This window comes from Setaria viridis, chromosome 9, assembly GCF_005286985.2.
Source record: "Setaria viridis chromosome 9, Setaria_viridis_v4.0, whole genome shotgun sequence".
Classification (NCBI taxonomy): domain Eukaryota; kingdom Viridiplantae; phylum Streptophyta; class Magnoliopsida; order Poales; family Poaceae; genus Setaria; species Setaria viridis.
In genome coordinates, this window is record NC_048271.2 from 55888318 (window position 1) to 55916092 (window position 27775).

Sequence of the window (27775 nt, forward strand, 5' to 3'; positions counted from 1 at the left end):
TTTGCTCTCCTTCCCACCTGGGCCTCTCCCACCGGGACTTGGCATTCCCGGCCCAAGTACATTGACTGGCCTGCTTCCTTCCTTTCTTCTTCTATGCCGCACGGGCTCAGCTGGGCCGATTCCCTTCCTTGGCCCAAGACGACGCTGGCCCTCTCTTCCTTTTCTCTTGCTCCCACCTGGGCTTCTCCTACCGCACACTGGCAACACGGCCCAAGCACACGGACCGGCCTGCTTCACCCCCCCCTTTCTCCTTCCAATCCTCTGGCGCATGTCTTCTTCTTCCTTGCGCCCAAAACAGAGGCGCAAATCGCAGGGGGCGGAAGCTCGCCGGCGGCGCCTCCCCGGCGGCGCGGCCGGGCTGGGGGCATCTCCAAGCCGAGACTCCCCCACAGGTGGCGGCGGCACTCCCGGAGGTGGCCTGTGTCGGGCTCCCCACGGGCGGCGGCACCATGGCCGGCGGCCGGCCGTGGCCTCACAAAACGACGGCACAACCGGGTCCCTGGCCTCCCCCTACAGCTTCTATACTCTTGCAGGACACCCCTAGGCCCGCCAATCGAGAAGGAAAAGCCGATTCAGGAGCTCACCTTGGGGATTGGATGACGGCGGCCGGCGGACAGTAACGGCGGCGATTCGTAGCTTGCCGGCGAAAAACTGGGCGACGGTTAGCCTTAGGGCGTCATGGTGAGGCTACAGGGGCTGTTGGTGGGCGGTGGCGCAAAAGGAAACGGTGGCGTGGTGTTGGCCGGCGGCGGCACTGACTTGCTCGAGCTCTGCTCCTGTCGACGTAAAACGGCCGGGTGAAAAGGATAAGCGCGGGGATAACAGCATCGTGGTCTTTCACCGTGCATGCGTGCCACCTCGACAACCTGAACGAGCGCGGACGTGGCCGTAGTGCTGGCCGGTCGTGCGCGAGAGCCGGCGGCAGCACGGCACTGCTCTGTTTCTGATCTTTCTGTTCTCTTTCCTTCCCTCCAAACCGACACGTTCACGCCTCAAAATCGGCAATTCCGAACCCAATCTCTCGAACATCCTTTAATCAATCTTGTAGAGTAATCCAAGCACTTCCATTGATAGATTGGCCTTTACCCGAGATGAGCACCCTAACACCGAGTTTTTGGAGCTCCAAGTTCGGCCTGAACCTCCTGTAACTGAACCTTGTCGATTCAGTTTCGACAGTCTGCAAATGTGGCTATTTACCCTTCTTTGGCACAGATTTCAGTAGTCCAATTGTATTCCATATAGGATAACTACTCCCTATTTGTGTTCTACAACTAATAAGGATTCCATTTTGCACCAGAAACCATATAGCCTTTGCACTGGATTGTCCTGAAAATTGCTCCAAACATTGCTAGTTAACATTGTTTTCAGACTTAGAATTTACGCAGCTCGAGAGTTGGCCGAAATAGCTAGAGTGCTGACTTTGAGCTTTGATTTAAATTTGATTCTTTTGATATCTCTGAGCAACAACACCTTATTAAACATGCCCAAGGATCATACTTCACCTCTGTCTAGTTGCCTTTGCTCACTTACTTGAAAAATTGGGCAGAATTCGGTTTCAAAAATAGATACTCATCACGTTTTCCAGACTTAGAATTAATTCGGCAAGGAGCTCGAAATCCGCTCAATTGCTGACTTTTGGCTCCAATTTGAATTCAAACCTTCCACTTTCTCTGGACAACAACTATTCATTTACCTTCTACATAGTCCATATTACACTAATGTCCAAAAACATCTGCTCACTTTTAAGGAAATTTCTCCAGAAATTGGTTCTAAAGGCAGGTACTCAATATCAATTTTAACCAATTTCCAGCAAGGTCGCTTATTGTGACAAAGTGCCAACTTTAGGCCTCCATTTGAAATGGTTCCCTCTGTTATTCCTGATCCACAACACCCAAATTTTGGAGTCTAAAGTTCATACTTCAACCTGGTATAGTTGTCCTGATTTACTTATTTGAGAAATTTGTCAGAACTCAATTTCCAAAATGGACTCTGAGCTGTTTTTCTGATTTCTTGTTTTCGGACGGTTAATAGTAAACGTTGCTTTTCATTTCCTTCTCTGATTTCCTTTGAGTGTTTAGGATCAAATATTATTCCAAATTTTTGACCCTTAAGTTCTAATCATCTTTACACTTCCACTCTATATTTTCGCCGAATTTTTCTGAATTTCAAATCCAAAAATCAAATTTCGGCCAAATTTGACCCGAATTTGATTTTCGGTCAATTCCTTTTTCTTTTCTTCTCGAATTGCTTTCGATTCTTCAAAGTCACTTTGATGACTAAAAATGGCGGGTGTTACAACGACGCTCTCGGCTCACACGCGACTAGGAGGGCCGCGACGAACCGGTTTAGCCCCCCTTTGGCAGGGCTTTTGCCGCGACTCCGCGAGCAGCTTCGGGCAAAGCCCTGCCAAACGGTGACCACCAAAATGGCTTCGGGATGGAAGCTCCTCAAAATGCGCTCTCTAGAGCCATTCGACGAAGGAGAAGCTAAAAAAACCAGCTCCCCGCAGCTCCTCCCCGTCGTTTCCCACCCTTGCCCTCGGGGCCCCCGCAGGTGGAGGTGGAGGTGGAGGTCGCAGCTGCCTGGGCTTGCGGGATTGGAAGGTGGGAGGCGGAGGCAGAGGCGGCGGTGGTGGGGCTGTGGGTGCCGGTGGGAGGAGGGAGGATAAGATGGAGGCCACGGTGATGGTGACGGCGTGGGCGAGGCCACCGGCAGGCGCAGGGAGCTGGGGGCGGAGTCCACGGCGGTGCGAGCAAGGGGGCTCGCGAGCTCAAGGGAGGCGGAGGGCGACGGTGGTGCGGACGAGGGGGCCCGCAAGCTCAGGGGAGGCGAAGGGTGACAGCGGCGCGGACGAGGGAGCCCGCGAGCGCGGGAAGGCGGAGGATGGCGGCGGCGCAGGTGGGCCGAGGGTGGTAGGCGGTCGGCGGAGTCGGTGGGCGAGGAGGCGGCCGACAGGGTAGAGGCGGCGGCGGTGGGCAGGATAAGGAAGAGAGAGTGGGCAGGAAAGTGAGAGGGAAAAGAGAATAGGGAGAGAGAAAAAGAGTAAGAGAAAAAAAAGAGGAATAAAAAAAGAAAAATAGTAGATTGGAAAAAAGATAAAAGAAATAAATTGGAACAAATAACAAAATCACATTATTAATAGAGCAACACATAAAAGTCACAACATACATATGCAAGGGCAAAATGGACAATTGACATCTTCTATACATTCTAAAAAGCTAGGGGAAAGCCGTTTTGCCAAACGTTTTTCTACAAAATAAGCCAGAGTCAGAAAAAGCTGCTTTTCCAGATGAGCCAGATCTAGAGCTGTTTTTTCACGAGCCAAAGCCATACCAAACGGGCCCTTCGTCTTCACGGGGGAAGGGAAGGGGGGAGGAGGAGGACGGTGTTTTTTTATGGTTTGGCCCTTGCGATCTTAGGTTATTACGTAACGTGTGGTAGAGGGTTGAACTGGTGATTTGGTCAAAAGTCAAAAAAAAATATATGGAATCAGTCATAGATTTTTCTTCATTTTGGAAGTAAATTTAGGTTGATAATGATGCCCATCATTTGGACTGTGGGAGGCAAGATCATCGAACAGACCAATAAGTGGCTAGTTAGGAAACGGTATTCGTCGAAAATGAACAAGTGAGACACTACATAAACACACACAAAATAAACACACACAAATAAAGAAAACAGACACGGTATGTATTACGATATTTTGCAATAGATCAAATCCATGATGGAATGAACGTTGTATCGTCGAAATCATAAATATAACCTTCTTTAAATACGTATGTGCACAAGACAAGTGTGTACGATGGTTTACACAAGTTGCTATAGTAGTAGCCACTGAGTGGCGACAATTGTTGTGGTGTAGAACTTTTGACAGAGATGGAACCACGAGGAGGAAAAATTGTACATGTCTAATCAATATTTTGCAAACTTTGAGTTTACGAAACATTATGCGTACGAATCTTTTTCCCTAACTTTTTCTATGTTTTTTAAAAAAAAGCGGGGGGAGGGGAGGGCAGCTGATGAACAGAATTTCATTGTCAAAAGGAAGGGTCAGTTTGGCAGAGCTCCAGCTCTGGTTTCTCCTGCAGCTCTAGATGAAGCTCTACCAAACAATTTGGTTAAAAATGACTCCAGCCCTAGAGCACTAGAGAAGCTAGAGCCGTTTTATATGGAGAAGCCGGAGTAAAAAAATGTGGCTCCTTGGAATCCTACCAAACTGATCTGAACTCACACTACAAAAGAGGCATATAAGAGGCTCAACACTATAACAGTGAGTGGTGAGTGGGGAAGAACCCGAGCATCATTATAATAACCAAATTTCATTATGTGTATGAATCTTTTTTTTCCTAATTTTTTCTATGTTAATGCAGGTTATCATGGTAATTCTCGTCCCTAAGTAAGAGTCACAACTCCGAGTCAAGAACTATGATATGCCTGTGTGACTGATACACATTTACACAATTGCATAATCACATCAGATTTGATCAGCTCCTACTCCGAGCAAGCCAAAAGGGACAGAGCAGATCACGGTTAAAGATCACTTCCAAGACTGAGCTCTCTTTCGCGCCAAGAACATGACCATCCGCGGGAAGAACGTCGTCTTCCTCTGCCTCGCCTCCGCCTCCGCCTCCGCCTCCGCCTCCGCTGTCGATCCCATCAACTCGGTCCTCGGCACGTATCTTCCTCTCGGGCTGAGTATGTGAGGGTTCCCGAGCCTGTCGCCGGCGTCCGGGTCGTCGAGTAAGGAGATCTCGGCGAGCCCCGTCCGGGGCCACTGCGGATCGTGCTCGGCGCGCCACTGCCTGAGCTCCCGCTCCGCCGACAGCTTCTCGAACTCCGCCTCCTCGGCCTCGAGCGTCGCCGCCTCCAGGGCCTGCCGCCTCTGCTCGGTCTGCCTGTCCTGCTTTGCGAGCTTCTCCAGGCTGCGCACCTCCGCGTCCTTGGCCTCCTTTATCAGCTTCACCGCCTCCATCACCCGCTTGCCGGCGATCTCCTCCATCTCCCGCGCTCTCCGGCTCAGCTCGTCATACTCCTCCACCGTTAGTGTCACGCCCCCTTCGACGATGGGCTTGCTCTGTGACCTCTTCGACGGCTTGCTTTCTGCTTGCAGCAGCGCGCCTGCCGAAGCCGTGGCGATCTCCTCTGACGTGGTCGCGGCGAGTATCTCCCGTGCCACCGCCTCCAGCCGCGCCTCCACGGTGGCGACGGCGGCCTTGGCCACACCGGCCTCTTCCCTGGCCTTCGCAACCTCCTCGCGAGCCGACCGGGCCTTCGCCTTCGCTTCCTCCGCTTCTCGCCGCGCCTCGCCGACCTCTTCGGCCATCCTGCTCTCGCCATTGTCCGCCTTCGCTGCGGCCTCCGCCACGGCGAGCTCGGAGGTCACCCGGCTCAACTCCTCCTTGAGGTAAGGGATGGACGCCGACGAGAGCCCTTCCCTCCGCCGCAGCGCGGCGAGCTCCGCCTTCTCCTTGTCCAGGTCATCGCGCATCGAGGCGGCGGCGACGCGCAGGCACTTGGCCTCGTCCTTGGCCCTCTCGACGCTCGCCTTCACGTCCTCGAGCTCCTTCTTGACCTTCTCCAGCATCGCCTGGGAGCTCACCGTCGGCTTCTCGTCCTCGCCCAGAGTCCATTCGACGGCGCAAGCGAACAGCTCGGCTTTTAGGTTCGCCAGGAGTTCGGAAGCCGCCTCCGCCTTCATCTCGACATCACAGGCCGCCATGAGCTCATCTCGTAGCCTCTTGGCCTCCTGCTGGGCATCCTCCAGCTCGATCTGCCATTGCGACTTGTCTTGTTCCAACGCCAACGCCAGCCTAAGCCTCTTCTCCTCCGCATCGACATGAGCAGCGTGCGAAGACTCCAGCTCCGCCTTCAGTTCGATGAGCTCGGCGGCGAGGTCCTCGACGGCCTTCCCAGACTCCCGTGACTCCGCGGCGGCCTCCCGCGCTCGTGCCGTCGCGGTGTCCGCCTCGGCCGCGGCTGCGGCGCGCACCTTCTCCAGCGAACCGACCTCCGCTCGCGCCGCCTGCAGGTCCGCGAGCGCGGCCGAACGGCGGTCCCTGGCGGCGTCGAGCTCCGCCTTCGCCGCGGCTCTCTCGCTGGCGTTGCGCTGCAGCTCCCGGAGGCGCCCCTCGGCGAGCTCGGATTCCTGGCGCGCCTGGGCATCCTCGATCTGCGCCTTCTTGAGGCTCAGCCTCAGCTTATCGGCCGCTCTCGTGGTGCTCCCCAGCTCCTGCAGAGCTTGGGCTCTGCCGGCCTCTGCCGCCGTTGATCTCTTGTGATACTCGGTGACCTCCTCCTGCACCTTGTCCAACTCATCCTGGGCTTGCTTGCGCTTCTGTGCCATGATGAAATGTGCCAGAAAATGCATGCTAAGAAATCATCTTCTGAAAAGAAAAGGAGATAGGATTCAAATTGCACGAGCAATGCAGGTTTCACAATTTACCTCTTTCCAATCAAGAATCCCCCCGAATTTGCTGACGGCGCCTTTGACCGAATCGATTGGTGCCGCGGTGTCGACGTGATCGATGACCTCGATGAAGCGGTTGGCGATCTCTGACGCTTTGTAGCTGCTGCTCCGCTCTTGCGACGTTTCATCTTGCTCATCAATCCGTTGTCGAGCCTGGTCGTCTTGGTAGGACGCGGGCGCGATGGAGGGCTGGCTGCTCCCTTGAAGGTTAGCTTCCTCCATCCCGCAGCATAGGTGTATGATGTAGAAGAAATGTCTGACCAGAGCATCAAACAGAAATAAGAATAATCATGGCATTAATCCACTTGCCGCCGAGTAGTAAACTATGCAAATTAGTTATGAAAACAACGATGACGTAATTGCATTCGTTTCAAAAATATGCCTAAATTATCTCCAATCATCAAACAGAGTTAGTTTACAACGCCCAGGGCATTGCGTCCCCTGCAACTGACTGCTGTAACAAGACAGTAAAGCCAATTTTGGAGGAACTGAAATTCGTATTCCCACATACGCAAACATGACCGCTCATGCTCACGCATGGTTGCTACGAACCTCATGGTTCCCAGGCATGGCCGAGTGTCCTATCAATCAATTCAGGCTCGTTGTTCCAAATTCAAGAAGACGATTCGGCGTCCGGATGGAACAGAAGGAGGAATGCACCGATGGAGAGGCAATCTACAGGCAGCGAAACATACCTGGATGTCCCCTTGTATTCGCCGTCGTCTCCTTGCTGGGTTCCTCGCTGGAAGTCCGTCGATGAGAAAGGAGAGGAGAGAGAGGGAGACAGATTGGGCGCAATCCTTTCTGGTTTGGCCGTTGAGGAGGGAGGACGAGGGAGAATGTGGTGGGGAGAGAAGCTCGCGCGCCAGCCGCGGAGCCTCCCGCGTACGACGCGTGGATTGCTGCTGCAACCCCAGCCGTCGGATCAGATAGAATCACCGTGCCTGGATCTCTCTCGGGCCGAATCCCTCCCTTCTGGGCCATCTATAGCCCACTGGGCGGCCCACAGAGGGCGAGTAGTGCGCTGCCGTCACCACCCACCCGTGTCGCTGCGGAGTCCACAGGCCACGGCTCAGTCAGGTGAGGTCGCCGCTCGCCCACCCGCCCGCCACCACCGTCCACCGGATCGAGACGCCGCGCCGATAGGATGAGGCCGCCGGTCAGCAGGGCAGCCTTCGCGTCCGTGCTGCTGGGGCGCCGCGCCGTCGGGGCGTCGCTGGTAGCCGCCCGCTGCGCCTCCTCGGCCGCCTCCCCCGCCGCCGCAGTTACTGCCTACGGTGAGACCAAAACCATAAGGATGTTCATGGTTCTCGTTCATTGCCAGACTTCACCTCGACTCGCATTTATTCAGTAGGAATCCAAGTGCACTTGAAGTTCTATCCTACTTCTGTTTATTATTAGTTTGCGCTTGGCCACTGACGGTTGTTAATAGAGCCCATGCCGTCGTAACTTGATGGCAAAATTGCCTCCATACATGTTGTGTGTCTTGTGCGTTCTGATGCTTTTCGTTTGCATTGTCCATTTAATTCACTAGAATCGTGCAATTGGAGTACCCACACATCCACTCCTTCCCTTAATGGCATTTAGGTTCTGACAATTTTACTGCTCACAAAATCCAGATCATGCATCGTTTGTTAAGGAAATTGCCGCAACGGATCCCCCAGAGCATCTCAACTCTCTCTTGAATGTGCTTCAGGCACGAGGTAGGACGCACAATATCACACTGCCATTTCTTTCTTTTATGGTTGCTTCTCTGTTGCCAATCCTCTGTGCATATCTGAATTGATGCTGTTAAAATCTAGCTGCTGGAAGTTAGGACCCTCTCGATCTTGACCGTGCAAAATATATTTGACAGGTGAAAAGATTGTTTCTCCTGGAGCGAAGAGAGGGTTGATTCCGGTCGTTGTTCCATTATCGGAAAGTCCAGCAGGTTTGGATGTCTTAATAGAATGAATGAATCGTTTGAAGTCTCTGGCTCTACATGACGTCATCTGTTAAAATGCAGGTAACTTGACATCCCTACTTAGATGGCCAACTGCTCCAACTGGGTACATTGCCACTCCATATGTTGTGAATTTTATCTGTTGTATCTTTGACAGTGGCATCTAATTATATATATTTGCTTGCCCTTCAGGATGGAAATGCCTGTGGTGGAAGTTGGTAAGCATGGGTTGTGGCTTTTGGCTAAGAATGTAAGTCTCTATTGCTTCTTGTTACTAGTGTCCTGTCTTAGTGTAAAGGAAATGGTATGTGATAAATTTCTAATCACATGTTTACTCATATATATCAGGTGAAACAATATATCCACAGAATACTTGTTGAGGCTGACATCAATGCTGATACTGGTGACGATGTATGGGATGCTGTGGGCGAAGCTGGTGAAAACCTTTACACTAAAGGTGACTTCAAAGAGTCACAGCTGGCAGATCTTGATGTCTATTTATTGAAGAAGGTTGAGAGATACATATCAGTTCGTAATTACTGAATTACAAGGCAGCTTTTGTACTGATGCTTTTTTGTAGGTTGGACTTTTCCCTGATGTTATAGAGAGGAAAACATTACGCCATCTAGAAAAGGGAGATAATGTAAACTCTTAGATCTTCCCAGAGATGTGTCAGTCTTCTTTGGATAGTGATTTTTAATGTGCTCAGTTTTTCCCTTCAGGTCTCAGCTCTTATAACTGGAGAATTCTACAGTAGAGATCAATTTCCAGGATTCGGAAGGCCCTTCGTGTTCAATGCAGAGATTTTAAAAAGGTATTACTGTAACATGAGCAGTGTAATTTCCTGATTTGATCACAAAATGCAAGACAAGCACAATATGGACACATGTAGGATTTGTTCTCAAACAATTTTGAACTGTCTGGCCTCAAAAAATCAGTTATACATTGCGATCTGCAGCCACTGCAGCACCATATATTTAACTATAATGTATTTCCCCATGCACAATGGCCTGAGTAGAATTTAATGCTATCCTCTATTCCTAATTTTTTTTGTTGATTTTTTGTTGTTAAGAGTCGGACGTACATCTGAAGCCAAAGATTCAGCTCGTGTGGCTTTGAAGTCACCATGGTGGACACTAGGCTGCAGTTATGAAGTATGATTTTTTCTGGCCTTTTCATGTTTTGCCTATATGCCTAGCAGCCGACAAACATTCCACCTGTGCTCTATGGTCATTCTTCTTGAAACTAAAGACTTAACAGATGCAGCTTTTTGATGAGACAGGAGGCTGCTGAATTAGCTGGGTGGGAGGATGAGCAGATCGAGTTTATAAGAGAGAAGGTAACCGAGGAGGGTAAACGTGAGGATCTGAAGAAAGGAAAAGCTCCAGAACAGGTTCATAACGATACTCTCCCTTTTAACTTGTGATTGTAGAGGCCGATATCTTGTTCATCTTTGCTGGTTTTGCGCACCCAGGTGGTCCTTGACGAGGCAGCCTTTCTAATGGATTTAGCATGTGTGGATGGTAACTGGGATGATGTGGTGGATCGGATTGCAGAGTGTTACAGAGAAGCTGGGCTTGATGACGTTGCAAAGTTCATTGCCTATAGGGAATAGATGGTAGATTCCCTACGGTTTACAACTCGATTGAAGAAATTTTGGCTCTTTCATGCTGTGACTCCTTTATTTATTCATAAGAGAGAAACTTCCCGTCCATAATAAACACGGCATTAGTTCATGGATTTGTGTCATCATTTAGTGACCGGCGCCATAATAGACATTTTCACTTGTTTTTGTATAGCTCTCAACATAATTTTGCCTTTCGAAATTTCATGCTAATTCAGGATTATTGTGTACCAGATTATTGCTGTGAATACTGAGATTAAATTTGTAATAACACCCAGAGATTATCTTGGTAGCCAATGAACGTAACGGTTAACGGAGTACGGACTCTGTAGAGGTGACATGTCAGCCAAGTCCCAAGCGCGGAGGATTCGGTTACGGGCTGCTGTCCGTTCCGTTGGGCAACGGCAACGGCCGAGGAGGCGAAGCATAAATCCCGCGGGCTTGGACGAGATGCCCCGTCTCCTACGACACAGAGGAGGCAGCCACCGCTCACGGTAATGGCGGTCTCGTCCACCTCTCCCGCCCCAACAATTCTCCCAGAACCCTAGCGCTGCCGCCGCCGCCATCTCATCCCAGCGAAACCCTACCCGCTACCTTCTGTGCTGCTTGCTTGCTCCGGCCAGGTCGTTCCGCTGCGATGGAGGAAGGCGGATTTGATTATTGGAATTGGAGTGTCCCGCTGGCGACACCGCGCGGTCCGGAGGCGGCGGACGGATCGTCCCTGCCGCCGCCGCTGAGCAGCGACGGCTGGGCGAGGAGCAACAGCCCGCGCCAGGTGGCCTCCCCGCCCCTGATCATCACCGCCGACAGAAGCTGGTCGTTGGACGACATTGAAGACCTATCGATGCTTGGCGACGACATCTTGCCCGCGGGGACCAATGGATCGTTGGCGCTCGAAGCTGCGGACTGGAGCTTGTTCGGCCCCCAGTCGATTCACGGCGATGACGGCCTCTCCGACCAGGCTGGCGGCGCGGGCGAGGAATCGCAGGACCCGCTGCTGGAGTTCGACTCCCTCGACTCGTTGTTGGACTTGGACGGCAGCTCGTCGGGATCGGGAGCGAACCAAGCATCCGTCGACTCCCAGCTCCAAGCGGCGGGCGCTGACCACCCCTGGGGAATGGACTCTTGGCTGCCGATGGCCCCGCCCGCCGTCTCCAACACCTTGTTGCTGGAGCAGACTCAGGTCGGAGCTGGCGACTCGCCGCCGGCTGCCCCGGCCACCGGCCCAAACCAAGCGGGGATCGACGAGATGTCTGCGGTGTTGCCCGAGGACGAGACGGCGGACGTGACGATGACGTTGGCCGATATGATCCGGATAGCGGAAGAGTGCGGCAAGGACGAAGCCGCGAGCAGAATGTGGTCCGAGGAGGAGCACAAAGACTTGCTCTATGGCCTTCGTCGGTACGTACTTGTGATCGTCTCCGTCAAATCCGTTTCCTGTTTTCCCCATACCAATAATGCAAGCTAGTCGAGTTACTACAATGGTCTATTGATTTAATCCCCACTGTTCCTCTGTTTGATTTGTTCTTCGCAAGGTATGCCAAGCATAACCGTGTCCATAGCTGTTTCAACATATCAACTTATCTGAACAAGAAGACTGCACTGGATGTTGCCCTGCGATGCAGGTGGTTGCAGGTAACTGATTTCATTCGTGCCAACTTGAATTGGGGGCACACAGCACCGTTTCTTCTGCTTATAACTAAATAAAAGATCATCTACCAGTTTTCTTTTGTGTTCTACTAGGACAAGGAGAAAACTGCTAAGCAAGCAGAGTTGGTACAGAAAGATTCTGCTGGGATTGTAAAGGTTAATAAGGTAAGCATGCAAAAACATATACCATTCTAGCTAGAATCGATAGTTATTCGAGATAGTTACAACAAAACTTTTGTGTGTTTATCCAGCTTGTGTGCAATTTATACCAGTAACACATAACAAATTAAATAAGGACCATCATATCTTATTGTGAAAGAACATATCGTAGATAAATACTTGCAGAATTCATTCTTTTGTGCTTATCTGATGTTGAGGAATGCCATTATCGGCCTGATTAATTGGACCCATCACAGTAATATCTGCAATTATCTTTCCGACTGGCATGGAAACGCAACCCTGTGAAGTTTGGCCTTTTTTCAATAGTTGCCTGCTTTTCATAATTAACCTTCATTCCTAAGTTATAATCTGTAGAAAGTGTCGCTCTTCTTCCTTTTGACTTAATAATCATCTCACTGGACAGGGGCAGCGAACAAAGGGCGCTAAAAAAAGTAAAAACATGTATCCCCTTTCCAAAGGTATGTATGATTCTCCGCATCATGCTTTTGACAAACTTTGCATATTCAATATCCGGGAATTCTTGTTCTCACTCGTTAAGTTTTGGATTAATGGTTTGGTGATTAAGATTGGTCTTCTAGTCAGTAATTTGTGCCCTTTTCCCCTGAATTATAATGCTATTCAGTTTGTCAATGATTCAATCATTGGCCACAGCATTTTGGTTTATAGTCTGGACAAATAAGACTCATTAAAGTCTAGTTATCTCCAACTTTGTAAATGGCTGATTCACCTTTTTTGTTTTCCATTATGTCACAGAGGCTCTAGATTCCAAGAGTAATAGAGAGCTTCTCCGGGATAGTTATATTTTTATGCAACAAATAGAAGAGAACATAAAGACAGGAAAGGTACGGTTTGTAATGCAGTACATTAATTTATATGTTTAAGCCTTACGAGGACACTTCATGTGCATACCACAAGGTCATTTAGTCCTTACAGTTCGGTTTGCTACCAAGCTTTCCTTTTGTTTATTGCATTCTCAATTACCTGCGTCTTCAAATGATACATTATTGGGGATAATATTACTTGCAGAGTTTTCAGTTTCATCATGTCAGTGACCTCCCTGTAGTTTTGTTATCTGAAGGCAATAACTGCACTGGTCTGACATTTTTGTTTCCGCAGTTTGGCGAGGAGACTGCAGACTACTTCTACTTCGTGAGAACTAACATGGATGCTATAGGAAAGAGGTAAAATCAAGACATACCGACTGATGAAATATACTGGTTTGGGTATAGACATTCTCTGAAGACAAGTGGTACGGTTTGGTTGTGCAGAGAGAACGAATTTTGTAGGATCAGCATGCCCCTGCCTCCGATAGATGAGCAAGGCCTAGAGGAAATCCTACAGCAGTCTGGTCACAGTTCATCGGTAACTCCTGACATTTGTTGCCTCTGTTACTGGTCTAATGCCGTGGCTTTTTTGCTGTCCTAAATGTTCTCCTTTTGCTGTTTGTATCTGGCAAATAACTCAGGCCGGCAAAGAGGCTGCAAGACAGCTGGGAGGCGAAGTGTTGCCCTGCGAGAGGAGAAGAAACAAGCCACCACCGGCCGTGTGATGAATTCTGAAAGATGGAAAATGTGTTTGCGTTGCAACGAGCTGTTCTGTTACCTTTCGTTTGTTTCTCGCTGCTAGCTGGGACAAATTTTGGCGCCGCTTTGATTCATGACCCTAACATTGTATGTGATTCAAACTGTTCTCTGTTGAATTTCTGATGGGATGGTGCTTGTCATTTGTACGAGCGTCAGCGTATGATGCACTTTGTTTGTACTCCCTCAGTTAGTCCTGAGATACAAGGCATTATCAGGCTTTGTTGCAGCGAGAACAGAAAAGTACAGAAGGGGGGGGCATGGCCCATATGCCCGAGAACCCGAGCCCGACCTCCAGGTGCGCAAGCGACGGCGTCCGTCCATTTGGATGCGGGCGGGCGGACGGCCAGGATTGGCCGGTTGTTAAAACCCTAACGCGGAGGGGAGAAAAGCCCCCGCAGTGGTTGGCCTCCCGAGTCCTATCTGCTAATCCCCTTTCTTCCTCCCCCACTCCGCCCGCCGCCGCCTATCCATTCCAAGGTGAGTGAGACCGCCGCGGCGGGGCCCCTCTCCTCTTCCCGTGTATGACCGAGTGCCGCCGCGTCGCCTGTACTCTTGCTGTGTCGCCGGTTTCGTTTTGCTTTACTGTTACTAGGGTTGGACCGCTGCCTGTGCGCGGTACCGTCGATTGATTGCTCGAATGGTCGGTATTGTATTCGTTGTACGTTCAATCTTCGCAATCTGGGTTGCTGCTTGCTTGTGTGCGTGTTTTTTATTCCGTCTGCGACCTAGATTTAGCCCTCGAGCAAGCATCAAGGGGCTTGTGAGATTTAGATTTAGCAGCACGACTTGCCTACCTGCCGTTTTGGTGGATTCGGGTGTACGATTCCGCTGGATTTGCGGAAGCGCGGCTGCCTCGTGCTCTTTTCACTTTGTATATCCTCACTTGTTATAACTGACGGGTCCGTGCTGTCTGTTTGTTCCTCCTCTGTGGCTCATGTGACAGTTTTGTGACTTTTCTCTTTCAGATGAATGTGGATAAGCTCAAGAAGATGGCGGGCGCTGTGCGCACCGGAGGAAAGGGCAGCGTGCGCAGGTGCTTCCTTCCTCTTCTTCCTCTTCACATGTGTTACAGTTTTGGTGATTATTAGTATGAAAGCATCCTGCTTCAAGCTTTCATGTAGCTAGTGTACGTTGCTTGATCCCAAGCCTATGCATGAGAGCGTTTACATTTGTCACATGGTAGTGACTCCCCAATATATTCATTATTAGAAGTATCTTCATGTCATTACAATTCACATAGTATTTGGTACCATGTAATTCCAAAAAGTAATGGTTAAACTGTGCTTCTGATATCAAGCCGATCTCCAAAAGGGCAAGTAGGCACTATCAGACTGCAAGTTGTGCTAACTGACATAATAGGCATCCATATTTATATATATGCTATCTTTTTGTGGCAACTTGTGTGGAAATACATCCTTGCGAAGTCCTTCACATATATTTGTAGATACATAAACACCTAAGCTTTGTATTGTGATAGAGTTTCTTCTGAGCCCATAGCCTCATTGACCAATATCCTCTGTAATACTGCAAAGGATATCCTTCCCCCATTCTAATAATAATGTGGCGATGTAGTTTTTTCTGGACCCATAGTTCAATACTAATAGTACATGAGTTAAATTTGTTGGCAGGAAGAAGAAGGCAGTTCACAAGACCACAACCACAGATGACAAGAGGCTCCAAAGTACTTTGAAAAGAATCGGAGTGAACACTATTCCTGGCATTGAGGAGGTTAACATTTTCAAGGATGATGTTGTTATCCAATTTCAGAACCCCAAAGGTGAAATCTTGCCATTCTGATGCATTAACTTCTACAGATCATTGACTTGTCTAACGTTGTTGATCTTTCTGTTTGCTGCAGTGCAAGCATCCATTCCTGCAAATACGTGGGTAGTCAGTGGTGTACCACAGACGAAAAGTGAGTGGATATGGAACCTGTGCATGCCTGATCGTTGTTTAAGTATCCTTCTGTAGTTTTGTTTATACAGTCGCACAAATACATAGCTGCTCGTCCCTAAGACATGGTTTGCTGCTTGACTATATATTACTGTCTTGGTTCTCATGTCCATGGTTCATTAATAGGCAAGTTGTATGTATTAATAGTATCTTAATATTTTTCTTGATATGCTGTAAAAGCTAGGATTGCAATAATTTACTAATGGCCTAAATTTTAATTGCCTTGTTCACAAAATGTAACGAGTGTAGTTCCTTATATTTTCCATGATCCTTGCACTATAGAATTATATAGTAAAAAGAACTGCAGTAAAAGCAACCTTTCTTAATGTTAAATGCAAACTGATCCATACGCCATATTCATTGCTGCATTATAATTCTTCATTGTGGTGACTGATCTCATCATTGGCTTTCTTACTTGAACAGGTCTACAAGATCTGCTGCCAACAATTATCAACCAACTGGGTATGGCTCTTTTTACATTGTTTCATTGAATGCACTTTGATTAATTTCCCCTGCTTGTTGTGAAACAACTCATTGTTATTGCTTGGGTAACTTTGGCTTCCTCCTTTTCAGGCCCTGATAACCTGGAAAACCTTCGGAGGCTTGCTGAGCAGTTCCAGAAGGTACCTGGTGCTGAGGGTGGTGCTAGTGCAGCTGCACAGGATGATGATGATGTCCCTGAGCTTGTCCCGGGAGAGACATTTGAAGAGGCCGCGGAGAAGGAAGCAGAGCCGGAAGAGAAGAAAGAATCGTAATTTTATTGCACATCTGATCCGTTGCTGTGAAGGGTCGTTGGTTCAGTGTTGCCATCTACCATGCGAGAGGCGAGCTCTTCCGTGAACTCTGACGTGCCTCATTCGTTTCCATGAGTTTTCAGTTTTACAAGGATTTGGTCGAATCCCAGTCAAATTGAGTTTTGCAACAAGTGTGTGTTTCACGTTCGCAAGTAATTTTTTGATATCGAGAAATGTGTAGAGCTGTAATTTAGTGGAGGCTTAAACTGCAAATGGTGGGTGGTGATGATGGATGAGAGCTCTCAACTCTTGAGTATTTCAATGTTCTCGATGGTCAGTAAGCACGTGGTGGTTCTTCGACGGTTGAATGATCAGCGATTTTCAGATTTGTCCTCTGAAATGCTCGGTTCCGGTTTTACCAAGATGTGCATGTGCCCATCTTATCCTGCCACGGTGATGATTGACAACCATCCCAGGTGCCTTGCCAACTTCCATCTGAATGGAGCCGTCAAAGATTGATCTGATGCGCCAGGTTCGATGCATAAATCAGTAACGAAATGCAAGCGTCTCCAACAACACAAACACCAGCGTATGGCCGGGAGACAAATGGAAGTGAGATCAGACCTTGCATAACTTCCAGTTTCGTCATAAAATACACTGGATTCAAGACCTAGAACTAGTGCAACCAACATAAGGCTTATCACGGCTGATGATTTCCCTCGTCGAGATCATACAAAAATGGATCTGCTAATCAGACCAGCTCGGCATCACACAAAGGACCAGTTCACGAAACAGAAAGCCAGGCAGTGGACGTTGCTGTCCTCGCCTAGCACCTTCCACGCTACAGCTTGATCGAATGAAACATGGCGACCCATTCCTGACATGCACACTCCCGACGGCAGGTACACGTAACCCTAAAACAAGGAATAAAACCATGAAAATTATTGTCATATATATGGGCATTCAAAACTGAAGAGCATGGCAATTATTCATCATATGGACGTGAAGGATGATTTGATGCCGGGGGTGCATGGAAGCGGTTCTAACCTGTTCCATCAATTTTGAGATATCCGAGAACAATGCTTTTCTTCCGGACTCGTCAAAGATTTTGTCTAGCGTCAGATCTTGTAGGGCAACAAGGGATGTCTCTAACATGTCAAGCCCTGCCTTGTTGGCAAACGTAAACATAGGTTTCTCCTGAGACAACACAAGAGATCCAGCATGATTATCACAAACTTCACACATAATATTCAAAATTTCATTGCGGAGTAGAATAAATAATTTTCACATGATAGCAAAAGGTTATTTCATAGCATTCAGAGCAGGAATAACGTCACGAACTGGATACGAGAAATGTACATTTGACTGCAACATTCAGCAAGGCGCAAGCTCATCTACTCATGCATAAATCATATATAATTTGTTATTAGGTTTGAAGGGTGCCTTTTTCTCGACCTTTCAGGCAATGCCTTTTGGGATGTCTCTCCCCTTGGATCAAGTTTTTTCTTTTAGGTTCAAAAGGCAGCACAGATGTTGTAGTGCAAAAGCATAAACATCGCAGGCTGAGGTATCTGCCTCTACTTTAGAAGTATATTAAATATATATAAAAAAAAAGTAGATTTGAGTCGGACTTGTATGATACCTTAAAAGAGCAGCAAAGAATAGCATCTGGATGATGCCAGAGCATTTTCAATAATGCCTCACCACCTTCACCTGATTGATTAAGTAATTCCACGCCTAGATGGTAACTACATTGGAGCCCAAAAAACCAATCATGCACTTACAGTTGAAAAGAATTTGCGACATATCAGAAACGCCATAGAAAGACAATTATAACTTCACTTACTGATAGCTCTGGCAAACCCATCTAGCCAGTGTGCCTGCTTCAGGGAAGCCAGAAAGCATCCTTTGCCCAGCGTTTAGACCAGATTGGGAGGGAGATATAGCCATGGAAACTCTTTGCACAGCAGAAACAACGCTACGAACATATTGGCGGGCCATAGTTGCAACGCTATCTTGAAGATGCATCTCGTAAGGGAATTGAAAGGCGATTGTCAGCACAGATCTCAAATTACAGTCATCTGGAGATGCATCCCCTGAGGCTTGGGGTGTGGCAGAACCCACATCAAGACTAGATGCCAAATCTAGCGTCCTACCAGAGGGTACACCATCCTGCATGAGATACAATAGTGAAAAACTGCAGTGGGGAGGGAATTGCAAGGAACAAAAACTAGTGTATACTTTAAAATTAGAATAGACCTCTTAGCTACAGATGGCCAAATGACTAGGTAACAAATTACAGTTAGCTAGAACAAAGGGCAATATTTTTCTAAGAAAATATTACAATCTCTTTATACAGTATGCCAATAGCAGAACTGTCAGTCTTTGATGCGAAATGGGAAAATAAGACATGATGGAAAAAACAAGCAAAAGACCTAAACAGATAATGATTTGTGGTGAACACTGAACACACTACCATTGGAAAAGAATTTGACATGTCAGATGAACAATTTTACACTAGATATGAATCAAGTTATAGCATGTCAATGACCTATTGTGGATAATCCACAATCCACTACCAATTATTGCAGCAACGAAAACAAGCAGTTGCCTGAGGGGAAAAAAGATGAAAAAGATACTGTAGTTGGCGATGCTTAACTGTTTTCATATCAAGTGGTATGACACGAAAGCCAGAAGAAATCAATGGAGCATCATCCGGAAAATGTTCATCAATAGGTGCAAACACAAGCTGGAATGAGGAACCCACAGATTTCTCATCTATTCCAGTGCATAGCTGAAAATTAAAGAACAAAGAAAATATTAGCAATTCATACATGATATAAACTAAATATTTTTGTAGGATGGTCAACCTTTTCAAGTGATCGACAAAATAAATGAGCTAATTTGCTTGTCCTACACATCATATATTTAAAAAGGGGAGTAACAGAATAAACAATACAGTCTAAAAATTGCTCAGGATACCCTGGACGCTGGACCTATTTCTTTGTTCAAGTCTCCAATAGTATTACTAAACATACATGGCCCAGTTATTAATCTAATCAGCTGTCAGATTAGATCATTTGATGTACTGTAAAAGAGACAATTAACCAAATATAGATAAACCACCATATCCTATGAGCATACAAAATAATTATAATGTGAAAGAGACTATAAACATAACATTTAGAAGCTACCAAATAACATTGATATTGTGCTACTAGACGCATTTTGTTCAGTGAGAGGCAATGCAGGACCTCAAAAGAAAAGAAGCGATGACCCAAATATTACCTGGAGAAGGTGAATGTCCCTTGAAAGAAGAGCTTCATCATGAGTAAGGGATTGTCCTTCAAGGCGGACAACTTCAAGAATCTGGGAATTATTCGGTAGTTAATGACAGTAATTAATATGTCACATGGTACATCTAATATCACTAGCCAACAATGAGAATGAAACTAATGGTGGGAATGTAAAAAGGTAACAAAATCAGTGTGAATGAAACCAAATAGCTCAGTATTAGTAATTAATATCATTTCAATTACATTATAGCACTCAAGGTCTCACAAATCACAAGGACACATGCTTTCCATAGAAACAACCGCAAACATACCTCCTCGTTCTCCACTGTGTGAGCAAGTGGCATGATCATCTGGCCCCCAGAAAATCTCATAGGTCGCAACCCAGGAAGTGAGCACGCACTGGCCTTCAATGATGAAGCCAAATAGGCATCAATGTTGTAATCGGCCCATTCAGATCTATGCTCCCTCAGAAATCGAACCAGTACAGCCGGTGGAACACTCTAGAATAGCAATGCGAAACATGTAAGGATTTTGCATGGCTGACTTTATTTATAAAAAACTTTTGTATATGGGGAAGCTATGTTGGTAATTATCATGTTAAAAACACTCATATCAATATCACATCTTTTTTACTTCAAATTGGGCAGGACCTCTTCCAATCACCAAATAGAGGGTGCAACTGCCACCACTGCATTTCAGTAGGATCCGTAAATCTGTGTGTACAATGTTCCTGTACGACCAATGCATCTATTGTGCTACTTTTCTCTTAACACTAATTGTGGTACAATTACTAAGTCAAAATCTAAAAAAGCAATTATAGCATCTCATATACATAGATTAACAACAATGAGGTGCACAGCCAGGAATATTCATTGAAGTTCAAATCAAGTACTACGATCTTAAAGTTAACACTTAACAGAGTCAGACCTCAGCAATCCAGGGAACTCACAACATAGCGATTACCGTTACCTGCAGTAACATGGATGCCTTTGCACAAATAATGCCTCCAGGGGCTCCAAATGTAATGCCCACATTGCTGTTATTCCTAATTTTCTTAGTTGAATTGCAAGCAACGACAACGTCTTCAATTCCATCTCCACCCATTATAGACCAGCCATCATCATTGAAACCGCTAATGGCATCATTAAAGCCCCTAATGGAAGCATAAGATGGTTTGATGTTTTTAACTGGACAACAAGTTGTACATGAGAGTTGGGATGGAAGTTCAATAAAAATTACCTGCTCAGCCTTTGACTAAAGGTCCTTAGGACTGCAGGTTGCCTACCCAAGGCGTACACTACTTCCCCACTTGTTTCTTGAGCAATTTGTCTAAGGTGGCGCAGTGCCTGGATACATAAAGCAGCTTGTAAATTTTAGCATCAAGTATAGCGATAAGAACTACTATTCGAAGTTTCAAAAAGAATAAGTGGTCATTACTCATTTTTAGGACATATACAAAAGACTATTTCAATCATGAATAAATAGCTTCCCAGAAACTGATGATTGTCAATCTTTTCAACAAAATTTACAAATTTAAACTGAAAACATTGGATCAAACAGATTGCAAGAATGTACCACAGTAGTCATTTTCTGTGCAACTACTATAGAAGACTCATACAGTGGCCGAAGCACTTCAGGAACACTCCATGCCTAAAAGAAGAAACCAGATACAATCATTAATGGACAACATACAAACTGAAAGTGTTGAAGGATTAAAATACAAATATAAAGTGGGAACCAGACCTTGAGATCTAGATGGTCCACTATATGCACGATCGAACCGCCACCTTCACATGGGCGGACTAAATACCCACTTGGAAGCATCTCAGCTCTTTCAAATTGCTGTGCGGAGGCTGCATTCGGACCACCCCCGGAACCACTCAATGATCTCTCACAGACCTTAGAGATGGAGGAAGGTTAACAAATATAATGTCCTGGCCTGTTCTTTATCAAGGAAATAAAGATAAAACTGCAGTTCAGCTTCACACATACCACAAGGCTGCCATCTTCCATTGTTGTTGTGTATCGTAACGTCCAAAAATCACGTGCAGGGACTAATGTAGTTGGGGCATACATCTGTAGGAACATAAAAACAATAGCATCCACAGAATGAATCGTGCAGTTCACCAGAAAGGCTGAAGAAGCATCATGAATGCAGCAAAACAAAATTGCCCACCTGCATGTAGACAAGTTCAATTGTCCCCCCATTTCCAGCTGGAAACATTGTAAACACTTCAAGGCTTCGACAATCACGGAACCAAGATGGACGATCTTTCAAGATCTCTATGACCTGCAGAACACAGTCATATCATAAACAGAATTTTTTGAAAGTAAATAATAAAAAGCAGTTAAATTTGTCATTTGTTGGTAGGTTAAAGATGAAAATATTCGAGGGCATTTGTACGGTCAAATAAAGATTTAGGGTTTTTTTACGAGACATAATCTAAGGAGGTATAGATGAACACACTAGAACAAAGAAAAAAATGAGGGATATCCATAAAGGTAGCATGAAGTCCCAAACAGTTGAAATACTTACTTTTGTTGGTTCTAGATTAACCAAACCACATGCGCGCGCAGCAACACCACGGCAACCATGAGAAATGGCCACAATACCAACCGAATCCGGACCAGGCTAATATCACAAAACAAAATGTAGTTAGCACCTAGCACTTATCTGGAAAAAAAAACACGCAGTGTGTAAGCTAAAGAACAAGAAATCAGAGTTGGCATATAACCTTCATCCCAGGCATCTGGACCCAATCAATAGCTGTCCCAGTAGCCTTTGAGAGGAACTCTGTGAAGGTCTCTTCTGCAATCGCAAGGAGTCTGAAACAAGAACAAAAATCACATTATGGTTCTTGAAATGGCAATGATACGCAATTCTCCTGATTCCCAGACGATTTACTTACCCAGAAGGGTTACTTGTATCCCTTATAGGGTTTGGAGGTGTAGTCACATTTGATTCACAACTTGTGTCATTGGCCAATGAAGTCTGTACCCAATTAATGGATGTTATCAGGAAATTGTAATGGTAGAATACTCCGGTTGGCATTGTATTACCCCAAGGATCAATATTAAATAGATTCTACACCACCTGATGCACATGCACAACAGGGTTGCAATAGGTGTTACATGCACCAACCCCCAAAAAACAGTCTCATCTCATTGGCATGAGTTTGTTGGCACTTGAGGTACAAAGTAATGCACAGAACTGGACTTCACTTCACATAAACCACCAACTCAGCATAGTACAAATACGGTATCAACAAAGGCTAGCATGTTCAAAACTTACATTCTGCAGCTGCTGCCGCATGTGCGCATTTTCATGAACCAACTGAGAGACCTGCTTCTGAAGGCGCTCATTCTCTTCCATAAGAAGCTTGTTCATTGCCGTCAACTTCCTGTTGACAGCCTGAAGCCGAGACGACTCCTTGCGCTGCTTATCGCGGCACCTACAGCAAGACAGGCATATTTCAGAAAAGAAATATCGAACGCATTCTTCACTAGAACTAGTGAGGTAGGGGTGTCTGGTCCAATTACCTTCGGTTCTGGAACCAAACCTTGATCTGCTTCGGCTCAATATTGGCAAGTATGGGGCACTCCCGCAGCAACTGCTGGCGCCGTGAGGAGCTTGGCTTGGGGCAATCGATGTAGAGGCGCTCGAGAACCTCAACTTGCTCTGGGGTGTAGCGCACGTATTTCCCCGAGTCCATCCCATGGACTTTATCAAATCCACCACTATCACTGCTTCCCCCTCGCATCGCCACCGCGGCAGCCATTGTTCCCTTCCCGACGCAAAATCCAGACCACACAAACCTCGTCCCCTTCCTCTTAATTAGTTATTAGTTGTCCGCTGCCCTTCACAACACTTGAGCTGCCGCTCGCACGTGACCTTGCAGTTGGCGAAGATCCCTGGGTAGGAAAAGGAAGTGGAGAATTGTGAACGGGGCACGTCGCGGAATTTTGCTATAACTGCATACTACGAGGGATGGAAATGCAGAGAGCAAAAATGGTGAGGTCGTTGAACAGATAATTGGGGAGATTAATTTCCCAGAATGGAGGGAAGGCGAAACGGAGAGTAAAGGCAGTAGTAGCCTTTTTTTTTTTGAAACGGAGGCAGTAGTAGCCTTAGCCAAAACAAAATCGCAGACCCAAAAATGCCATACCCCTGAAGTGATCAAATCCACAACACGAATGGATAAGCGCAGACAACCAAACCAAAGTGAGATCTACACAGGCACAGGCAAGGACGAGGCAAGAGCAGAAATGCAAAACCAAACGGGGACCCCTAGCTCTGACCTGCAGAGGAAGCAGACGGCGGCGAGGCCGCCCGCGAGGCTCCCTAGCTGTCGCCGACCGGCACGCACGGTTGGGGGCGGGCGCCGTAGAGCAGAGAAGACAAGCGCGCAACCTCAGAGCCTCCCCGCGCCTGAGCCGCCTCCCGCGGCGCCTCCCATCGATCGGCGGCGGACGGATCGGATCAAGGGGCGCAGCAGGCAGGTAGCTACTCCGTCCGGCGCTTGGTGGTGGTACTAGGGTTTGTGGCGTCGTAATTGAGGAGGGAGGGAGAGAGCGAGGGGATGGGGAAAGGTGACAGCCTTAAAGCGGAGACAGAGACGTGGAGCCGCAGCAGCAGCGAGCAGCCGCAAGCCAAGAAGAGAGAGAAGGAAGAGGCCTGGGGCACTGTACTGCAGCTGCACGCCTATATACCCGCCTCGCCTGGGGCACTGGTGTGTTTGGTTTGGGTTGGCTCGGACCAGCACTGTACTTGGTTCAAAAATGTATGGGTTAGGTTAAATACGGGTTGGAATGGTTCTCTAAGGTGCATTTAGTTACCGGGTCGAGGTGAGTTGCAATGGGTTCGACTCATTTTGATCCATGTTTGATTGGAGAAGGTGTGGGTTAGGTTGGACCCAGAGAGGAAATATTCCCCCAATATCTGGGTCGAGTGCATCCCACCGAATTGAAGAGACCGCGCTCCGTCACTGCGCTCGCTGGCGCGGTCGTCGCTAGGCGGGGAGGAGCCGGGGCTGGCGAGGAGCGGCGCTGGGGAGGAGCGGCGCGGTGGCGGGCGCGGGGAGGTGGCAGGGGAGGTCGCCGGCGCGGGGGAGTCCGCCGCTGGGTGAGCGAGCTCCAGCCCCGCCGACGCCGGACGCGGGAGAAGGAGGAGCAGGGGCCGGCGGGATAGGGAGGAGCAGAGGCCGACGGGAGAGGGGACCGGCGGGAGTGGGAGGAGCGGAGACCGGCCATCGCCGGGAGAGGGAGGAGTGGGAGGAGAGGGGGCCGGCGGGAGCAAGAGGAGAAAGGAAGGACTAGGGAAGAAGGGAGGAAAAAAAGAGAGGCTGACAGGTGAGCCCCGCAGCTAACAGGTGGAGCCCACAACTAACGATGTTAAAAGACATCCATCCCAACCCTCTCAACCTCTTCAACCAAACAAATGACTAGATCAACTCCAACCCACTCATCCAAACACGAGATGGGTCGGCTCCAACCCACATCGTCCCAAAACCAAACGCTACCTAAAATGGGCAGACCATGCCGACCCAGTTGGCTCCCACGCACGCCGCACTCCGTCAGCGGGGGTGCAGGTGAAGCAAGGACATGGTCGTCGCGTGTCGAGGCGCCGACCGGCATAGCAGGAGCTCGTGGCTGCGGCGTAGAGGAGCCGATCGGGCACGGCGTGGAAGCGCGGCGTGAGCGGGCAGGCACGGCGTCGAGGCGCGACGGGAGGAGCCGGCCGGCAAAGGAAGAGCCGTGCAGGCAGCCGGGCGAGGGGAGAGCGGGGGTGGCGAGTGGAAAGAGAATGCGTTAAAGAAGGAAGTGAAATAAAAGGTGGATAACAGGTGGGCCGTGCGGATGACATGTGGGCCCACTGACAGTTGTTTGCTAACATCGTTAATAAACTAGAATAAACTCCACCCTCCTCGTCAAATATGAGATGGGTTGAACCAACCCATTTCACTTCCAAAACCAAACATATGGTAGAGAGAGGAGAGAGGTAGAGGAGGAGGAAGAGTACGAGCCGGTGCCCCCGGTGCAGGTGCGCCGGGCGGGCGGGGCCCGGTGCCGCGTGATTGCGCTAAGCTTTCCGGCTGATTGAATCGGCGCGGGGCCCACGGGAGTTGGAGACGGAGACAGGCGGGGTCCACAGGGCGTACGAAAGGCTCGGTGTACGTGGGGGCCGGTGCGGGTCCCGCACGGCCGGGAACCGGACGCGGGCATCGAGGAGCGGCGGGCGCGCGGGTGGGGTGGGTGGGGGCCGCGCTCAAATCAGCGCCGGAATGACGGGAATGCCCCCCCGTTGAAGGGGAGCCTTGCGTGGGTGCGGCGTTCCAGCGCCGAGGAGCGTGGTGGTCCCGCGGCGCCGTTGGTGGACTCGGCGCATGGGATTTGTCCGTTCCGTCGCAGGTAACGACGGCCTCCCCCGTTCCGTTGCGGGCTGTGGCACCGACACCGACGTGCGGGCCACCGCGCGTGCAGCTTCCGTGGGGCCAGCGTTTTTCTTTTCTACTGTGGAGTAGTGGGTGGGCGGACGGCACGCTCGCTGCTGTCCTGCGGCCTGCGGGCTGTGGCAGTGAAAAGAAAGCCTGGCCTCCTTTTCTTTTACGGTTTTACCCCGGGGCGTTGGTTCGCTTGCTCCCAAACGGTGCCTTTTTCCTTTTCCCGTTCACGCCAGCGTGCACCGTGAAAAGCGTTGCTACAGTTGCAACTGGAGTACAGTGTCGTCGCCGTATTTTTATATAGTATTAACATTAATTTACCACTAGTATACGTAGGTTAAAGCTTGATTTTCATCTAAGCAAAGGCATTGATGCGGCCTCGCTCTACTGACGGTTGTCCAAGGTAGTACTCCCTCCGTTCCGATTCATTCTAATTTTTTTAAGAGTTAAAACATTTCAAGTTTGATCAAATTTATACAATAAAGTACTAATATTCATGATACCAAATAATCACTATTAATTTTTTCATTAAATACATTTTCATAGTATAAATTTTGGTGATTCTCCCTATAATTTTAATCAAATATATATAATTTTTGAAACGGGAGCGAGTAACAGGTAAGCTAATCTGCACAGCATGTAGCGCATGCGTAGATTAGGTCGATGTGAGCAAATCTACGCAGCATGTAGCGCATGGGTGATGGAGGTTGCTAGGCTTTGTAGCGGGGCACTGCGAGGTGGGCCACGCCCACGCGGCACTGTTCCCCTGGCCCCTGCCACTTGATGAGGAGCAGTAGTGAATGGGAAGCGAAGGAAAGGACTGGGAGGTACACTTGTGCATGTCTGCTGCCGGCCGGCCATCCAGGTACGGTGTACTCGATCCGTATGTGATATCAATGAGCTAGTAGTAGTACAACATCTTTCCCTCTACTACAGATTTTCAACATGTCCAATTTCACCAAACTAGTAGTAGTACAGGAGGAACAAGCAGCGTCAATGCTTGCTGCTTTACTTTTTCTACATCTATCCTTGGGGTTCCTACCACATTATTGCCGCATGCCTATTTGCCTATGGCAAGTGGCAAGGATTAGTGTCCAAGTTATGGGCGAACGTTGTTGTATTTGTGTGACCATGTTTTACCCTTTTTATCTTTTAGCATTGTAATAAAATGTGATAATAATTCGTTACAAGCCTCTGATTGCATTAATTGCAGAGAGGCCCTCCGTCGGATTATCGATTGGTGTCCGTTTAATTTTCGCCGCTGGTTGGCTTGCAAAAGAATGAAGATATGGTCTGCATCTGCTTCATCTCATCGCAGGCATGCTCGGTGACGATCGATCCATCCGCATTGCATTCATCTTGAAGCAAGGACGCGCTCTTGAGCTAATCTAATGGCAGACTCAGAGACAGGGATAAGCCAATCTTCTGTCATCAGTCGATAGATAAACAAGCAAGCTGACCCCAAAGCCAACAAGTAGCTAAAATAATTAGGGTAGTTAGGTTACGTTGATCGATCCATGCACGCGCGGATGCGTGAAATTAACATTATCTTATGGGGCACGCCACAAAAGAAGCAGGGCCGCACATGCCCCCGATTACCACCCCCCTGCGCTGGTGTGCGTGCAGTGCAGAAAGGGGAAAGCTGCTGCTGCTGCTTCTTCTTCCTCGTCCCATACGACCTCGGTCGGGTCGGCAGCTCCAAGAACAATAAGATAGTGATGATCTGTAACGTAAACAGTCCCTTTACGCTTGCGCTTCCTTACTCCAACCAAACAGTATCTAATAATCAAACTAACCCCGCCCTTAGCTTAGCTTCCAATGGAAAAAGAACAGGAGGAGGAGTACTTTGGAAGGGAATGGGATGCTGTAAAAAATAATGCTACTCCTTTGCACCATGGTGTGCGGCT

General features: G+C 48.1%; 5 protein-coding genes across 7 annotated transcripts; 3 read left to right on the forward strand and 2 right to left on the reverse strand.

Annotated features, from left to right (window-relative positions):
* Nucleotides 1-4300: 4300 nt before the first annotated feature.
* Nucleotides 4301-7393, reverse strand: LOC117838958 (protein WEAK CHLOROPLAST MOVEMENT UNDER BLUE LIGHT-like 1). The gene is made up of 3 exons (XM_034719172.2): nucleotides 7162-7393; nucleotides 6443-6722; nucleotides 4301-6334 (listed from the first exon to the last, which is right to left on the reverse strand). The coding sequence occupies exons 2-3, from the start codon at nucleotides 6686-6688 to the stop codon at nucleotides 4538-4540; spliced, it is 2043 nt and encodes a 680-aa protein (XP_034575063.1). The 5' UTR covers nucleotides 6689-6722; nucleotides 7162-7393; the 3' UTR covers nucleotides 4301-4537.
* A 152-nt stretch (nucleotides 7394-7545) lies between these two features.
* LOC117838960 (protein IN CHLOROPLAST ATPASE BIOGENESIS, chloroplastic) lies at nucleotides 7546-10144 on the forward strand. Of its 2 annotated transcripts, none has more exons than XM_034719175.2 (11): nucleotides 7546-7743; nucleotides 8086-8169; nucleotides 8322-8396; nucleotides 8472-8514; nucleotides 8601-8626; nucleotides 8842-8918; nucleotides 8989-9051; nucleotides 9131-9222; nucleotides 9481-9562; nucleotides 9691-9801; nucleotides 9883-10144. In XM_034719175.2, the coding sequence occupies exons 1-11, from the start codon at nucleotides 7614-7616 to the stop codon at nucleotides 10021-10023; spliced, it is 924 nt and encodes a 307-aa protein (XP_034575066.1). In that variant the 5' UTR covers nucleotides 7546-7613; the 3' UTR covers nucleotides 10024-10144. The 2 variants fall into 2 exon arrangements, with proteins under 2 accessions (XP_034575066.1, XP_034575065.1); XM_034719174.2 differs by having other exon boundaries at nucleotides 7550-7743; nucleotides 8601-8658; nucleotides 8757-8918.
* Nucleotides 10145-10348: 204 nt separating this feature from the next.
* On the forward strand, nucleotides 10349-13585 carry LOC117838959 (uncharacterized). The gene is made up of 8 exons (XM_034719173.2): nucleotides 10349-11433; nucleotides 11568-11667; nucleotides 11776-11847; nucleotides 12266-12320; nucleotides 12616-12704; nucleotides 12979-13043; nucleotides 13131-13224; nucleotides 13328-13585. Exons 1-8 carry the CDS (start codon nucleotides 10670-10672, stop codon nucleotides 13409-13411), a joined length of 1323 nt encoding a protein of 440 aa, XP_034575064.1. The 5' UTR covers nucleotides 10349-10669; the 3' UTR covers nucleotides 13412-13585.
* A 246-nt stretch (nucleotides 13586-13831) lies between these two features.
* On the forward strand, nucleotides 13832-16448 carry LOC117838961 (basic transcription factor 3). Of its 2 annotated transcripts, none has more exons than XM_034719180.2 (6): nucleotides 13832-13922; nucleotides 14411-14478; nucleotides 15074-15222; nucleotides 15304-15360; nucleotides 15822-15860; nucleotides 15972-16448. In XM_034719180.2, exons 2-6 carry the CDS (start codon nucleotides 14411-14413, stop codon nucleotides 16151-16153), a joined length of 495 nt encoding a protein of 164 aa, XP_034575071.1. In that variant the 5' UTR covers nucleotides 13832-13922; the 3' UTR covers nucleotides 16154-16448. The 2 variants fall into 2 exon arrangements, with proteins under 2 accessions (XP_034575071.1, XP_034575068.1); XM_034719177.2 differs by lacking the exon at nucleotides 13832-13922 and adding an exon at nucleotides 13949-14085.
* Nucleotides 16449-16739: 291 nt separating this feature from the next.
* Nucleotides 16740-24088, reverse strand: LOC117838957 (homeobox-leucine zipper protein HOX10). Its single transcript, XM_034719171.2, has 19 exons — nucleotides 23728-24088; nucleotides 22969-23340; nucleotides 22721-22880; nucleotides 22338-22420; nucleotides 22164-22254; nucleotides 21965-22060; nucleotides 21605-21718; nucleotides 21421-21504; nucleotides 21172-21327; nucleotides 21004-21078; nucleotides 20668-20774; nucleotides 20398-20581; nucleotides 19740-19928; nucleotides 19421-19501; nucleotides 18792-18926; nucleotides 17979-18304; nucleotides 17775-17880; nucleotides 17180-17329; nucleotides 16740-17046 (listed from the first exon to the last, which is right to left on the reverse strand). The coding sequence occupies exons 2-19, from the start codon at nucleotides 23205-23207 to the stop codon at nucleotides 16900-16902; spliced, it is 2523 nt and encodes an 840-aa protein (XP_034575062.1). The 5' UTR covers nucleotides 23208-23340; nucleotides 23728-24088; the 3' UTR covers nucleotides 16740-16899.
* Between the last annotated feature and the right edge of the window lie 3687 nt (nucleotides 24089-27775).

Bases quoted from the DNA above. Each gene is read 5' to 3' on its own strand.
- LOC117838958 (XM_034719172.2), bottom strand. From the start codon at position 6,688: ATGGAGGAAGCTAACCTTCAAGGGAGCAGCCAGCCCTCCATCGCGCCC. The intron at 6,335-6,442 runs GTAAATTGTGAA...ATCATGGCACAG, and splicing joins GGATTCTTGATTGGAAAGAG to AAGCGCAAGCAAGCCCAGGA.
- LOC117838960 (XM_034719174.2), top strand. From the start codon at position 7,614: ATGAGGCCGCCGGTCAGCAGGGCAGCCTTCGCGTCCGTGCTGCTGGGG. The intron at 8,170-8,321 runs GTAGGACGCACA...TATATTTGACAG, and splicing joins GAATGTGCTTCAGGCACGAG to GTGAAAAGATTGTTTCTCCT. The intron at 9,802-9,882 runs GTTCATAACGAT...TTGCGCACCCAG, and splicing joins AAGGAAAAGCTCCAGAACAG to GTGGTCCTTGACGAGGCAGC.
- LOC117838959 (XM_034719173.2), top strand. From the start codon at position 10,670: ATGGAGGAAGGCGGATTTGATTATTGGAATTGGAGTGTCCCGCTGGCG. The intron at 11,668-11,775 runs GTAACTGATTTC...GTGTTCTACTAG, and splicing joins TGCGATGCAGGTGGTTGCAG to GACAAGGAGAAAACTGCTAA. The intron at 12,321-12,615 runs GTATGTATGATT...ATTATGTCACAG, and splicing joins CATGTATCCCCTTTCCAAAG to AGGCTCTAGATTCCAAGAGT.
- LOC117838961 (XM_034719177.2), top strand. The intron at 14,479-15,073 runs GTGCTTCCTTCC...ATTTGTTGGCAG, and splicing joins GGAAAGGGCAGCGTGCGCAG to GAAGAAGAAGGCAGTTCACA. The intron at 15,223-15,303 runs GTGAAATCTTGC...TGTTTGCTGCAG, and splicing joins CCAATTTCAGAACCCCAAAG to TGCAAGCATCCATTCCTGCA.
- LOC117838957 (XM_034719171.2), bottom strand. From the start codon at position 23,207: ATGGCTGCCGCGGTGGCGATGCGAGGGGGAAGCAGTGATAGTGGTGGA. The intron at 22,255-22,337 runs GTAAGTAAATCG...TTCTTGTTTCAG, and splicing joins GATACAAGTAACCCTTCTGG to ACTCCTTGCGATTGCAGAAG. The intron at 21,328-21,420 runs GTATGTGTGAAG...TCCATCTCTAAG, and splicing joins TGGAAGATGGCAGCCTTGTG to GTCTGTGAGAGATCATTGAG.